General features: G+C 45.0%; 1 protein-coding gene across 1 annotated transcript; it reads left to right on the top strand.

The window, feature by feature from the left end:
* The first annotated feature begins 83 nt into the window (after positions 1-83).
* LOC125536294 (uncharacterized) lies at positions 84-5,254 on the top strand. The gene is made up of 5 exons (XM_048699485.2): positions 84-229; positions 892-1,749; positions 1,827-2,027; positions 2,335-2,530; positions 4,841-5,254. Exons 2-5 carry the CDS (start codon positions 946-948, stop codon positions 5,023-5,025), a joined length of 1,386 nt encoding a protein of 461 aa, XP_048555442.2. The 5' UTR covers positions 84-229; positions 892-945; the 3' UTR covers positions 5,026-5,254.
* Positions 5,255-16,521: the final 11,267 nt, after the last annotated feature.

The following is a 16,521-nucleotide window of genomic DNA, read 5'->3' as shown; positions in this document are numbered from 1 at the left end:
AGGTCGGACCGGATTGACCAGGACCCAGCCCAAGCCCGAGCCCGATAACGTACAGATGAGGCAGCCGCGTGCGGCGTGCCCGCATCGGCACTTCCTTCAACTTCTTCCCCTTCACACGCCGGCGAACGGAAGAAACCCACCCCAATCCCCACGCCCGACGCTTCCTCCCGCGACGATCGCCTCGAACCCCCGCCCCCGGCCCCCGCCCTCCGATCCGGCGCGGCCATAGGTCGGTACCGCCTGCTCCCCTCAATCCTCCTCCGTGGCTCGCGCGTTCTACGGCGGGGCGATTCGTTAGGGCGGACGGGTGGAGACGATTGATTTAGCTTAGCTGCCTTACGCTTGCCGAGTCGTTTGATGCGATCATGCAGTATTTTTTTGATTGATCTGTGGTGTTTGTTCGCGGTTGCTGTTCTACTGGCTAGGCAGGGTTGATTTTTCCGTTGATCGACCCATCTATTTCGTCTAGGGTTTCAGAAATTGCCCCCAATTGCTTGCTTAGTTGCTTACCCGTGGACGCTAGGCATGCGTGGTTAAGCGGTCGCGTTTTGGGAGTTACTTTGGGTGTGTTTTGCTGCAGTGCAGCTGCGATTTCACCTCTTGTTTTGGAGTCATGATGCACAGAATTACACGGGTTGTTAGTGGCTCTGTTGCAATGCGTGATGTTGAATACATTGCACAATTAGAAGGCTACTCAAAGTTGTTAGCAATATCTCACATACGTGTATACACTATAAAGTTTGATATATTTGCTAGAAGTAGACAATAAACAGAATGAATTGGGTGAAAGAATGGGCTTGTTATAATAATGTTGTATTATGAACTAGAGAGTAGCGACACTTTGAAGGATCTGCACCTTATTGATCTTTGTTTCCATCTCTGTTTTATCAGGTCTTTCTGTGTCATTGCTTATTACCTACATGAGTGCTGTATCTACATGATCCCATGGAGACCCCAAATGAAGTGACATCGTACTCATCCCCCTCCAAAATTGATAGCTACCACAGCCAGGCGGCTCCTATGTCCGATCTAGCTCCAGAAAACACATACCCAGTGTATGACTATCTCTATGAGCCATCTCTGGAACCAGACTTTCCATCTGAATATGGTTCAAGAGAAGATCCCTTTCCGACAGCTCAAGCTAGCTCAACTATCAACCTGAAGACTGTTCTAGGTGGTCTTGCTGCAATTGTTTCGCGTCCAAGCAAGATTGGGGATGATGCATCACGGCAGCAAAGTTTCAGCACGGATGTATCATTTCTAGGTGCTGGCAAGGATGGTGATTTGCATTCATCTGTTTGCGTTCCGAGTGCACCGCCGCTACTTGAGGCAAATGCTTTACAGTTCAGTGCATACAGGGAGGTGCTTCAGGCAGATCCCCCGGAATGGTTACCGGATAGCTCTACCAGTGTATGCCTGCAGTGCAGCTGTCCTTTCACAGCTCTGACTCGTGGAAGGCACCATTGCCGCTTCTGTGGAGGTATATTCTGCAAAGAATGTTCCAAGGGAAGATGCTTGATGCCCATGAAGTTCAGACTGCGTGATCCTCAGAGAGTGTGTGATGCTTGCTACGATAGACTTGATCCACTCCAGGCCTTATTGATCAACTACAACAGTAATGCCATGCAGCCTGCCAAACATGACGTCATGGATTGGACAAGTACGAGGAGCTGGTTGAATTTGCCTGTTGGATTATCAATGGAGTATGAAATATACAAGGCAACAAACACACTGAGGAAATATTGCCAGGTATGTTTAATTTTGTACCCAACCGATATATACTTGTATTCCAGAGCTGAGAAGTGTTTCTGTTTTGGTATGTGTAGGTTTCTAGATTAAATCCTGAGAAGTCAATACCATCATCTATCCTCAAGGGAGCAAAGGGGCTTGCTGTGCTCACAGTGGCCAAAGCAGGTGCAGTTCTTACGTACAAAATGGGCACTGGTCTTGTAGTTGCTCGCCGATCAGATGGATCATGGTCTGCGCCATCAGCGATTTTATCTGTTGGATTGGGATGGGGAGTGCAGGTATTTCTCCAGTAAAATCTTCTCTCTGAATCCACGGGCAACGCCTAAGCTTATCTGCTGGTGATATAATTCTTGTGATGTTCACCAGACAAAAGGAACATGCATGTTACTCATTTCATTCTTGTGATCTTCACAGAATAATTTCCATGAAATGCATTAAGCATCATGTCCTGTTTGCTTATGAGATTGGCATGATATCAGAGACAAGTTTATGTTGAAGCACTCTTGTTATTTGGACACTGAACTACACTATGTCATTACTTAAGATCATCTCACCATGATAATGACATTTCTTTGTGTTTTCCAGATTGGAGGAGAATTGACAGATTTTATAATTGTGCTTCATGATCTTAAAGCTGTCAAGGCATTCAGCAGCCGCATGCATCTTTCTCTTGGGGCAGGATTGAGTGCGGCAGCAGGACCAATTGGCAGAGCCCTTGAAGCAGATGTTCGAGCAAGTGAAAAAGGTTCTGGGATATGCTACACTTATAGCTGCAGCAAAGGTAATAAGAAAGTCGTGTCTGAGAATTATTGCTGTTGTTTCAGATGTGCATTAGACATGACTGAAATGGGTGGAGATCAGCACAATTTTAACACTGTTATCAAGTAAAAAAAAGAGTTAAATATGCTGGAGGTGCCTCAACTTGTCTTGCACGATTAGTTTAGTGCCTAAAGTTGCAAAATACATGAAACTGGTGCTCGAACTTGTCCTGACATGCAAATACGGCGCCTCCATCTGTATCCGGACGTACGTCCAGCCTGCGTGGCGTGCCAGCGTGGCAGTGGCTGAGAGTTGGAAGGCGCTAGGTGGCCCGAGCGTGAGGATTTTTTTTACAAGACCCCCTCATATAATTAGTCATGCAGGCAAATCTCATGAATTAGAAATTAGAAAAGGGAAAAAAATGTGATACAGGATCGAACCCTCGTTGTCACACATTGCATTGTACGCAAAGGTTGTCCACCATGTCATACATAGCTCAGTAAATATTGAGGTCGAACTCCATATATTGCATCGCTATGCATAAAGTAACTTTGGAGCACGGGTTGTGTCCTATTTTTTTGAAGTTCAAAGAAACGGATTTTTTATAGCTAAAAAATTTCTGAATGTTTTTGATTTTTTGTACATGCACACATAGAAGTGTAATATATCCTTGTGAATTTTCATTAATATATGTGCTTGTATGCGAGAGATAAAAAAGACAAATACATGCAAAAATTGGCTTTTTGTTTGGCCGTGATGTTCTCTTGTTTTTTGCAGGATATAATATAACATAATTTCAAATGAAATTTGAAAGTCACTTAGAGCACATGCATACATTTTTGTGTGAAAACAATCAACTCCTTTTGAAACTTTTAAGTGGCAGATGTTAGCCTTTAAAAAATGTGCTCAGTGGCCACCATGCTCTAAAAATCCTCTTTGGTTGCTATGTACCTCTTCAAGCGATTCTTATTTATATATGGCACTTCTATGGACCCGCACAAACTTTATTTCAGTTTTTCAAGTTCTTTATTTTTATTTTTCACACTGTTTTTTTCGTTCAAGAAAAAATGTAAGAAAAAATACGACTGCCATAAACTCAAAGAAAGTGTTAGTGCATTTGAAAAATGTTTAGCATGTATTAAAAAATTAGAATGTGCATTTAAAAAATGTTTGTCTTGCATTACAAAATTGGCAATGTGTATTTAAAAAGAGTTCAACGTGTATTAAAATTATTCTGTAACATTTTTGAATAATTGTATTAAAAAGCTCACCAAAATACCTTTTAATGCATGTTAAATAGTTTACAGAATACAACGTTGTAAAATTGTTAATAATTAGGTATTTTAGAAATACAATGAAGATAAACAATAATAGTGTGTGCTTGTGGTCCAGAATGAACATACATAAATTTACACAATAATTTCTAATATAGGCAGAACTATTTCAATCCCCATAAATTTTTGAAAAGTTAATGTCTACCTCTTCAAAGTATGCAATAACAAAAAAGAAAAAATATTTAAAATAAAAAATAATTGCATATTGTATTTTTTATATGGGAAAGTTACGTCTCATGAAACTAAACAAGAAATTGGATAAAAATAAAAATGAAACTGATAGATAATGAATTAGGAAAATTAAAGAGTGATACGTGCGTCCACATAGCTTTCTAGCTAAGAGGTGAACACAATACATATTTTGGGCAAGTGGACAGATCAGCCGTAGTTGACCAGGAGGTTTTAAACCCCTTCATGATGATTTTTTCATCTTATTTCTCGCTAGCATACACTGTATTTCACGTCTTTCCTATGTGATTAAAATAAATATAAGGGGGGTTTTGTAAAATAATTCCTCATGCACGGAGTACCCAACACTTTCCTACTCTCAGCCACTTATAGGTGGGCCACCGCCATGCTGGGACGTCATGCAGATTGGACGTACGTTTGGATATGGAAGGAGACACCATATTTGCATGATTAGACAAGTTCAAGCACTAGTTTCATGTATTTTGCAACTTTAGGCACCAAACTGACCGCCCAGGACAAGTTGAGGCACCTCCAGTGTATTTAACTCTAAAAAAAACAAATTTAAGTTTTTAAACTTTGGACTGAGCTTGTTCTCTGAAGTTATTTGTCAAGTTTAAGAGTGTTTATTGTGTCATGTAAAATAATGTTTGAAAGTTACTTTACAATCTCATTTTTAAGGAGGAAAAAAAGGTCATAGGCACACATTCTGTCTCCAATGTTTGGCTTTCCCTGTTAAGAATCTTGTAGGCTTCATTACAGGTATCTCAGTATCCTTCTGATTCATAGCTTCATCTCAAAACTTGAAACAGGTGCCTTTGTTGGGGTCTCCCTTGAAGGAAATGTCGTGACAACAAGATCAGACACCAATCTGCGCTTCTATGGGGACGCCTACGTGACCACGACCGATATCCTGTTTGGGAGGGTGGAGAAGCCCAGAGCTGCGCAACCCTTGTACTCGGCTCTCGATGATCTGTTCTCAAAAATGGTTTGCTAGTTCTAGCCATTGTAGTCTCAGCATTCAGCGGTGTACATATATCTAAAATATGCTAGGAACAGTCCTTGGGAGAAAATATCCCAGAAAAAAATGTACAGCTTTTATTGGGTGGGTTCACTGCAAGTATGTGTCGACGCATGTAAATATTGTCAGGAGATCACTATGTTATCCGTCGTCGTGGCTTGATTATTGCAGTGTGATGCTATTAAAATATTTCACTATTTTAGCACTTGAAGGGCGTAAAATTGCTTGATTTGGCTTGTTTTAGCTGTTAAAATGTTGACAGGTTCGTGTTCGTAAGACTCAGTACACACAATTTAAGAGTAGGAACGTCGATATGATGGGCCTGTTTGGTAATCCACCGGCTCCATGAATCTGGCGGAGCACCTATTCCATCTCTTTGGAAATTTGAACTGCAGCCCACTCCGCTCCGTGACAGAGTTGTGGAGCGGAGGGCCTCTGAACGGGCACAATAAGTCAGAAGTTAATTACAATCCTGTGATGAATAACACGTGATGAATAACACTTCAATAAATTTGCAAAGTTGCTATCGTCTAAAAAATGTGCAATTAAATACTGTGAGATTTCTGACTGTATTATTAGCGATGCATGTTGTGTCGAGAGCATCTACAACGAGAGTCCCCATTATCCTCCCCAAACGTTTGACCGGCTTGCTCAGTTACTATCCGGATAACAAATCGGTTACTCTCCGGACAACAAGTTGTCATCCAACTGGACCTGGCAAACTCAACCCAAATGTCTCGGCTGTCCGACACCCTCAGTACCCAACTCATATTTAAGGTGGATATGGGGAGGCCTCGACTCATTTGCCACATCAAATATGGTCCACTATGGGCCACCATGAGCCCACAAATAATCCACCGCCGGCCGAAACCCTAGTCAAAGTCCATAATCTTGGTCGCTTCCACTTTTCGTCTCCTCCCCTTCCCATCCCCCCCCTCCCCCACCATGGCCGTCTTCGATAGCCACTTCGACAGCGAGTCTGATTCCATCGACTGGGACAAGCTCTCGAAGGAGGACGGCTTCGGCAACGAGCCTCTGGACGACGAGGAGCTCGCGCTCCGCATTGCCATCCAACGTTCGCGGGTGGACATTGGCAGGAGCTTGAGCCCTGCGACGCCCCTGATGACCTGGCTACGCAATGTGGGCGAGCACGGGGCCCATCATGCTCCGTGCCACTGCAGATTTGTCGTCAGGCGCGCCACATCCCTTTTCCTCCGGCCCCAGCTCCCCTTGGGCAACCAGGCAACGTTGGATGCTCATGCCCGTGCCGAGCCAATGGATGAGGATGTCGGACGCAGGGTGTCGTGGAATTGTCACGGCAGATATCCTAGAGAAAGGACTTAGTCGTAGGGCCATCGCAACTAGGAAGCTTAAAGGGGTTAATCGGGACAAAGGACACGAGAGGTTTTATACTAGTTCGACCCCTTACGATGAAGGTAAAAGCCTACGTCTAGTTGTGTTGGTATTGCTGGGGGTTCGATCACCAAGAGGCTTAACTCGTCGGCTTGGTTATTGAGCTCTTGTTTCTTGCCCTAAGCCGCCACCGGGTCGTCCCCTTATATACACGGGTTGACGCCTGGTGGTTTACAGAGTCCCGGCCGGCTCATAATCGTGTCCGGCTCGGTGACTTCTTTTACATGCCTTTCTTTACAAGTCTTTCCTTACATACGGCGGTTCACAATACCGGGCCTTAAGCCGCCTCCAGGCCTTTGGGCCTTCTATAAGATTTGACAAACTATCGTCTTTAAGGTTTACTGGGCTTCTTGTGTAACCCGCCATTGGGGCTGACCCGGCCCCTCCTGGGCGGGTCATAACTGATAGTTATATCCCCAACATTAGGCCCAGGTTGACTTTGAACTTCGTTCTTTGTCAATCTTCAACACTTAAACAAAATCCATCTTCTTATCCATGCAGAAGTTCTTGTAACCCGCCATGACGTCATCTCTTGAAAACGCAAAAAACTTTTATGACGTCATCTCCCAACGGATCTTCATCTTTAATGTCTTCTGAGAATCGAGGTGTCTGTGTAGTTGGGTAACCATTATTCGGCTATCCCTCGATTTTCGCGCCCGTCTGTTCACATTTTCCTTATAAATAGGCACGCTTCGGCCTTCCTCATTCTTCTCTCTCTCCGTCTTCTTCCTCTCGCAACCCTTCTGCTGCTCGAGCCTCACCGCCGTCGCGCTTCTCCTTCGTCTCCGTCGACCTTGGCCGCTGCATCAACTCGAATCGGTCCAGAGAAACGGCGGCGGCCTCCGCAGAAGACTTGTGACGGTAAGTGTTCTTCCTTTCGTTTCTCAGATCTGCATTAGGGTTTCCAGGCTCCTGCGTGTTCTTCATGGTTCATCATAGTTCTTCGCAGTTCTTCCACCGCAGTTCTTCTTGATCCAAAAAGATATGTATGCTTGTGTGGTAGTGGTTTTGTTCCTACTCTTGATATCCACAGATCTCTTTCTCTGGTTCAAAGACCTCATTAGAACTTACAGACTCCTCTGCACCAAACTTTTTAGGTCTAGAATTTTTTTGGATTGTGAATAACCATTTGATCTGGAATAATACCAAGCAATTTAGGAAACTTGTTTGTCTCAACACTTAGCTAAATTTGTAGCTAAATTTGCTTTCTTCAAATATCTACAGTCATGGCGGCTTACTGTGCCGGCTTTCTTTTCCTTATATGACATTAGCCCTTAATTAAGACGCCATTACTTATTTGCATCATCATCACTTCACTATTAAAATCACCATTGAATTGAACCGGCATGTTGTCTTTCTTTTCAGTTCGTCTTTGAACATCATGCCGTCCAAAGCACCAACCATCTGTAACTGGGTTCCCTCAACCGTAACTGAGGAACGTTTGAAAGAGTTCTTCACCATAGGATTTCTGCCAGGAAAAGACGTCATGTCTTACCGTGCCCCTAACCCAGACGAAGAACGGCCCAATCCAAGGGCAGGTGAGGTGATTGTTTGTACTGACCATATGAACCGTGGCTTCTCACCGCCCGGCTCAAAGTTCTTCAGAGAGGTCCTCCACTTTTTCGAACTCCACCCTCAAGATATTGGGCCCAATTCCATATCTAACATCTGTAACTTCCAAGTGCTCTGTGAGGTGTATCTTCAACAAGAGCCGACTGTGGATCTGTTTAGAGAATACTTTTATCTGAACTGACAGAACGAGTGCACCAACGACCTTAGCTTAGAGCTTGGAGGCATCTCAATTCAACGCCGGCAGGGCGCTGTCTTCCCCCCCATAGTCTTGCCGAGTCATCCAAAAGACTGGAATCAGACTTGGTTTTACTGCCAAGACATTTCACCGGCAAACGAGAGGCCACTGCCGGGTTATCGCCCCGAACGTCTTGACTCCAAGTTCGCGCTTCCTGACAAGCTCACTGCCGCTGAATGCAGAAAGCTGATACCATACATCAAAAGGATTAATGCTCTGTTAGGGAACGGGTTAACTGGAGTTGATCTGACCCGCTGCTGGATCTCATGGCGGGTCATCCCTCTAAGCCGTCGGTCAAAGCTGATGTATGAGTATGGTGGAGGCCCGGATGACTCTCTTCGTCACAACCCTGCTCAATTAACAGAAGAAGATATTGTTTCAATGTCAACCCTTTTGGTGAACGGTAAATACGAAGATTGCAGTATTGTCGGGTTAAACCCCTTCTGCAAGCTTAACCCGGTGCCAGAAGTAAGGATATTCTGATCTCTTCTCCTTTGTATTTTTCCCAGCCGTATTGTTTAATACTTGCCTGACCTTTTCATCGTGTTTTTACCTGTCTGCAGGCCAACTCTGACTTCTGGAAAGTTAAATATGACCACGAGGCTGCCAAGAAAGCGAGAGCCGCAGCCATAAATGCCAAGAAGACGACCCGAAGGTCGAAAAAGAAGAAGAAGAACACTGCTGAAGATTGGATGAAGCTTGACGATACATCTGAGTCGGAGGTAGCCCTTGATTCCCTTGGCCAATTTTTTTAATAATCTTATTAACACTGATCATTACCAGGATGACACTGGGGCCAGTCAGGCCGTGGAAGAAGAAGAGGTAACTATCATTTCCTTCGACTCAGAGCCCTTGCCAAGACAAAAAATTCGACGAGTGATCCGTAAAGTAAGGTTTTCTAACCCTTTAGCTCACTTGGATCCCAACTTTATTTTGAAAAAGCAGCAACATGAGAGCCGCCGTCAAGCCCGGACCGAAGACGAACCGGCTGTTGTTCTTCAACAAACTCCTCAGAAGCGCCGGAATGAGGTTTACTTCTTTTGTCCTTAATTAACTCCGTTTAATGGATCCTTTCCCTTGCATTACTTTAACTTTATTTTATCTTTTCAGGAGGTGTCTCGCTCTTCTGGCGACTCATCACAGACTCAATTTCCGGCCTTCAAGACTGCCCCTGGGTAATGAAAAATCCTCCTTTTTTTCGGGTTGTTCAAATTGTATTTTTATACCGACAGTCCTGCAACATTTCTCTTATTGGCCAAGCTAAGTCCAAGAAGGTAAAGGCAGCTAAACCGGTGGAAGACCCGCCAATGCTTGCATCTGACCCGGCCAGGCCATCTTCTCCTCCATTAACTGACGCTCCAGAAGACCCGCCTGTCGATGCAGAAGAAAATCCTCCTGAGTCGTCGTTTGATGAGACCACTGTGAACCCTTCCACAACTGGACCATCAAGCTCAGCCAACCCGCCATCACCGTCTGCACAAGATGTTTTGATCACCGGGAGCCGTTTTATTGAGCCGGGGAATCCAACCGTGCTGGCTCGCCACACGACGAAACAAGAGGCATTGGAGAGGCAGAAAGTGCGCTTTGACATTGCCAATTATGATCATCTAAATGCCAACGATATTTTATCCGGCTATCTCAGCCATGTGCACTCTAGTCGCGACTCTGAGATCGAAATGGTCAAACAGTTGCAGTTGAAATACGAGGTATGTTCTTCCGGCTTATCTATATTCCTCCAGCCCCCAAGTCTTCACATTATGAGAGAACCGGAATGATCTGTAGACTTTATAATATAGGCCAAGACCTTTACCTTTGAAACTTTTCTTGAATTCACTAAAATAGAACAAAGCTTCACCTGTAGTCCCCAAGGGCCGGTTCCTTTTGATCATAAATGAGTCGGTACTTTAAATTGTTTTGTACCATATTCAAAGGACTTAATACTCCGGCTTAACCTTGAGAAACTTCCTGAACTGCATACATTAGCCCCCAAGTGCCAAGTGCTGTTACTTTGTAAAGTACTTGGGACTTAAAGTATGTCTTTAGAGTCATAAAAATTTGTTTTGGCATACATTAGCCCCCAAGTGTCAAGTGGTTTTTTGTAAAGTACTTGAGACTTGAATCTTGATTTTTGAACTTTAAGCAAAATCTTGACTCATCTGAGTGTTTTTTTTGCAGAATGCCTTATCTGAACTGAACTCGCAATTGACTGATGCGAAGACCAGGCTAGCGAGTCAGGAGGCAGAAATCAAATCTGCTAACTCCAAACTGCAAATAAGTCTCTCTGAGACGGAAAATTTAAAGACCAGCTTCACCGCCAAGAAGAAAACCTGGGCAGAGGAAAAAACGCTTCTGACACAATGTGCCGAAAAGGCCGAAGCAGCCCTTGAAGAGGTTTCAACAGAACTAAACGGTTTAAAGGGTCGGGTGTCTCAAATGGAGGCCGCCATCTTTGGTAAGCCATCTGTCTTTAATCTTGTGTACTTTTTACTGATCCGGAATATAAGTCGCCAGCTGACTTTGTGTATAAAATATGCGCAGGCCCACGAAGCAAAAACCTGAGCCAAGATCCTTTGATTAAACTGAAGGCAGTGTATACCTTAGTAGAACAACTGTATATTGGCGCACAACGGGCACTTGCTTCCATCTCTCCTGCCAATTAAGGACCCAACCGGCTCAGCGACGTCTTGAAGAAACTATCAGTCCTGCCTGCCAGATTTCAAGAAGTGAAGCGCTCCTATGCGCGAGCCGGAGCTTTGACTGCCATGAGCCGCTCCAAGGCTTGGGTGCCAGACCTAGACCCAGCGGACGTGGCCAGAGGCTATCCCACCGTGAAGGAAGATGGATCTCCCTTTGAGCAGGATGACTTCATGGCTTGCGTGCGCGGAGTCCGACCTCAGGCAACTACCCTTGGAGATGATACCAACATCGACAAATACCAGCCGGGTTTTGATGTTGAAAATAAGAAGATGGCGACTCCCTCGTACAAAGTGACAGATTTGATCCCGCCTGTAAGAGAAAATACATTTTCCCTGGAAGTTGACCCGGCCGGCCTGATCGACGAAGAAGCCGAATTTGTCGCCGTGAATGGTTTTGACTAGTCAAAACCCAGCTTCCAGCCAACAGAGGGCGGTGAACCGGCGAGGGAGGAGCAATAATCATCTTCATGGGTTTATAAAAACCTTGTAATAGTTTAGTTGTGAAAACACTATGCTTTGCTTATGCCCTCACGCATAAAACACTTATATGTGATTCTGTGTTTCCTGATGTCAATATGTGCATCATACTTATGGTTGTCCCTGTAATATTTTAGCTCTGTTCCTGTAGATACAAGGGAAAAGACTGGCTTGGCAGCTTAGTACCGAACGGGTTAGAACACCCGGCTTATAGCCAATATGTTTACCATAATAAAAAATAGAAACAGAAAAAAGAGAACAAGGCTGAAACTAACCCGTTGGTTAATGTAGCAGGCAATTGCGTATAAACAATAACCATACGTGTACCTTTGATCCTTAGACCACCGGTTTAAATGACCTGGGTAATGAAGTTGATAACTCAATTTTTTTTGAGAAGTCAATGCTTCTGAATACTCAATGATCATCATACCTTGGTGGCTTTGTTGTCAAATAGTCCAATCAGCGAAGAAGACGAGGCTAATTATTTGTAATATTGAGACAACAAAAAATTAAAAGGCAAACAACAGATAATAAGTATAATTTAACCTTGAATTGAAAAGGTTGGGGGCTTCTGATTCGAATACGATCAGTAAACCGGACCAAAGGGGTTAAGCTAAGGTTCGAATACGACCATATAGCCCCCAGTGGCTTTGGCATTGCGCCGATCAAGAGGGTACCGACAGCTATGTTCTCTTTGGTTCGAATATGACCTATGTTTGAACATGAAGCCCCCAAATGACCTTGAGAGGTTTTTAACGACCCTGATTCGAATACGATCCAAGTCGGACCCAAAAGGGGTTAAGCTATGATTCGGATACGATCAAGAAGCCCCCAAGTGAGTTTGGCCTTGAGCCGATCAAGAGGGTTACGACAACTATGTTCTCTTTGGTTTGAATAGGACATATGTTTGAACAGGAAGCCCCCAAGTGACCATGATATTGCAGCTAGATTCGAATACGATCATAAGCTGGACCAAAAAAGGTTAGACTTGATTCAAATATGATCAACTCCTTAATAGTCAGTTGAAAATAAAACATAACAAAGATACATAATCTTTTGAAAAGAAAAGAGACCGATGGTCCTGCTTTATTACTTGTCATGGTATATACAATGTTAAAGTATGTACATGATGAGAGCCGGTGGCTCAGGTGTAGTATGGCCGAAGTTGAGCAATGTTCCACGGCCGGCGGGTCTCCTCCTCCGACTTACGTGAGTCTTTGTGCTCTCGAATGTCAATGAGGTAATATGACCCGTTGGTTAAGTTCTTGCTGACCACAAAGGGTCCTTCCCAAGGTGGGGATAACTTGTGTGCATCTGACAGATCCTGGATGAGCCGGAGCACCAGGTCGCCTTCCTGAAAAGTTCTGGACTTAACCCGGCGGCTGTGATAATGGCGCATGTCCTGTTGATAAATTGCTGATCGAGCCGCTGCTAAGTCTCTTTCTTCATCTAACAAGTCGAGTGCATCCTGTCTGGCTTGTTCATTATTAGCTTCAACATAAGCCGCCACGCGGGGTGAGTCATGACGGATGTCACTAGGCAACACTGCTTCTGCTCCATACACCATGAAAAAAGGTGTGTAACCTGTAGACCTATTAGGTGTGGTGTTGATACTCCACAGCACCGAGGGTAATTCCTCTATCCACAACCCGGTGTTCGCTGTAAGGGAACCATAAGCCGGGGTTTGAGATCTTTTAAAATTTACCGATTTGCTCTCTCAACTTGACCATTAGATTGAGGATGAGCTACGGAAGAAACATCAAGCCGAATATGTTCACGTTGACAAAACTCCTCCATAGCCCCTTGGGATAAATTAGTGCCATTGTCCGTGATAATGCTGTGTGGAAAACCAAAATGAAAGATCACCTTTTTCATGAACTGAACCGCCGTGGCCGCGTCACACTTACTTACTGGCTCCGCCTCAACCCACTTAGTGAATTTATCAACTGCCACCAAGAGATGCGTCTTTTTATCCTTAGACCTTTTGAAAGGTCCCACCATGTCAAGCCCCCAGACCGCAAACAGCCAAGTGATTGGAATCATCCGGAGCTCTTGAGCCGACACATGTGCTCGTCGTGCAAACTTTTGACATCCATCACATCTGCTGACCAAATCCTCTGCATCAGCGTGAGCCGTCAACCAGTAAAAAGTAAAAACCATGACGAAAAGCCTTGGCCACCAGAGATTTTGACCCGGTGTGATGACCACATCGCATTCATGGATCTCACGAAGTATTTCTTGGCCTTCTTCGGGGGAAACACACCGCTGAAACGCTCCAGAGACGCTGCGATGGTATAGTTCTCCATCTGAAATCGTCATTGACTTAGACCGCCGGGTTATCTGTCGAGCCAGAGTCTCATCCGCTGGCAACTCTCCCCGGGTCATGTAAGCCAAGAACGGCACTATCCAATCTGGGATGACATGAAGAGCCACCACCAACTGCGCCTCCGGGTCAGGAACGGCTAAATCTTCTTCTGTGGGCAATTTGACAGACGGGTTATGCAAAACATCCAAAAAGGTGTTAGGTGGTACCGGCTTACGCTGAGACCCCAACCGGCTTAAAGCATCAGCCGCTTCGTTCTTCCTACGGTCAATGTGCTCCACCTGATAACCTTTAAAATGCCCTGCAACAGCATCAACCTCCCGGCGATAAGCCGCTATGAAAGGATCCTTGGAATCCCACTTGCCTGACACCTGTTGAGCCACTAAATCTGAGTCGCCAAGACATCTGACCCGGCTCAAACTCATCTCTTTTGCCACTCAAAGACCATGGAGCAAGGCTTCATACTCCGCTGCATTGTTAGTGCAAGGAAACATCAGCCGTAACACATAACAAAATTTGTCACCTCGAGGAGAGGTTAAAACAACTCCATCCCCGAGCCCTCCAACTGTCTGGATCCATCAAAATGAATAGTCCAGTATGTGTTGTCTGGTTTCTCTTCTGGCATCTGCATCTCCGTCCAGTCATTAATGAAGTCAACCAGTGCTTGAGATTTGATCGCAGTACGTGGTACATACTTCAACCCATGAGACCCAAGCTCAATGTCCCACTTGGCGACTCGTCCAGTGGCTTCTCTGTTTTGAATGATGTCTCCCAAAGGAGCAGAGCTGACCACAGTGATTGGATGACCCCGAAAATAATGTTTAAGCTTCCGGCTTGCCATAAACACCCCATATACGAGCTTCTGCCAATGTGGATATCGTTGCTTGGATTCAATTAACACCTCACTGACGTAGTAAACCGGACGTTGAACCGGATGTTCCTTGCCAGCCTCCTTGCGCTCCACCACAATAGCCACACTAACAGCTCGTGAGTTGGCGGCCACGTATAACAACAGTGGCTCTTTCTCAACTGGAGCAGCAAGGACCGGCGGCTCAGCAAGCTGTGTCTTCAGATCTTCAAAAGCAGAGTTTGCAGCATCGCTCCAAACAAAATCATCTGTTTTCTTCATCATCTGATACAAAGGCATTGCCTTCTCCCCTAACCGGCTTATGAACTGGCTCAAAGCAGCAACACGACCTGCCAGCCGTTGAATGTCATTGATGCATGTTGGTTTGGCCAGGGATGTAATTGCCTTGATTTTCTCCGGGTTAGCTTCAATACCTCGGTCGGACACCAAAAAACCCAAGAGCTTGCCGGCTGGGACTCCAAAAACACACTTAGCCGGGTTAAGCATCATTTTGTAGACCCGGAGATTATCAAAGGTCTGTTTCAGATCCGCAACCAAGGTTTCCTCTTTCCTGGATTTAACCACTATACCATCCACATAGGCATGAACATTATGTCCAATCTGATTATGAAGACAATTCTGCACACACCGTTGATAAGTCGCCTGGGCACTCTTAAGCCCAAAAGGCATAGATACATAGCAGAAAGCTCCAAAGGGGGTGATAAAAGCCGTCTTCTCCTGATCTTTGACCGCCATCTTGATATGATGGTAACCTGAATAAGCATCCAAGAAACTCAAACGTGCGCAACCCGCTGTAGCATCGATGATCTGATCAATACGGGCCAGGGCAAAAGGATCAGCCGGACAAGCCTTGTTCAGATCGGTGTAATCCACACACATACGCCAGGTGCCATTCTTTTTGAGTACAAGCACCGGGTTGGCTAACCACTCTGGGTGAAAGACTTCTACGATGAACCCAGCCGCCAAGAGCCGGGCCACCTCTTCTCCAACGGCCTAGCGCCTTTCTTCATTGAACCGTCGGAGAAACTGTCTGACAGGTTTATACTTTGGATCAATATTGAGAGTGTGCTCAACGAGTTTGTAACACCCACGATGCGGCTATATCTCCCACGTGTCGAAGCACGACTTAGAGGCATAACCGCATTGTAAGCAATGTCGCAAGTGGGGTAATCTTCACACAACCCATGTAATGAATAAGGGAAAAAGGTACATAGTTGGCTTACACTCGCCACGTCACACAGTAGCATAAATAACATTACATTCATCCAGATACAATCAAGGTCCGACTACGGAACCAAAATAAAAAACAAACCCAAATGCAACAAAGTCCCCGGTCGCCCCAACTGGGCTCCACTACTGATCGTCTGGAAAGGAAACGTAGTATCGTCCTGAGTCCTCATCGAACTCCCACTTGAGCTTAGTCGAATCTCCTGGAGCGGTATCATCAGTCCCTGCATCTGGTTTTGGAAGTAATCTGTGAGTCATGGGGACTCAGCAATCTTACACCCTCGCGATCAAGACTAATTAAGCTTATAGGAAGGATAAAAGGTATGAGGTGGAGCTGCAGCAAGCACTAGCATATATGGTGGCTAACATACGCAAATGAGAGCGAGAAGAGAAGGCAAAGGCATGATCGATTAACTATGATCAAGAAGTGATCCTAGAACAACCTACGTTCAAGCATAACTCGAGACTGTGTTCTCTTCCCGGACTCCACCGAAAAAAGACCATCACGGCCACACACTCTGTTGATTCATTTTAAATAATTTAAGTTAGAGGTTTTCTACAACCGGACATTAACAAATTCCCATCTGCCCATAACCGCGGGCACGACTTTCGAAAGATCAAATCCCTGCAGGGGTGTCCCAACTTAGCCCATCACAAGCTC

This window comes from Triticum urartu, chromosome 2A (genome assembly GCF_056163025.1).
Source record: "Triticum urartu cultivar PI428250 chromosome 2A, HENAU_Tu73, whole genome shotgun sequence".
Classification (NCBI taxonomy): Eukaryota; Viridiplantae; Streptophyta; class Magnoliopsida; order Poales; family Poaceae; genus Triticum; species Triticum urartu.
This window is presented reverse-complemented; position numbering and strand designations above follow the sequence as displayed.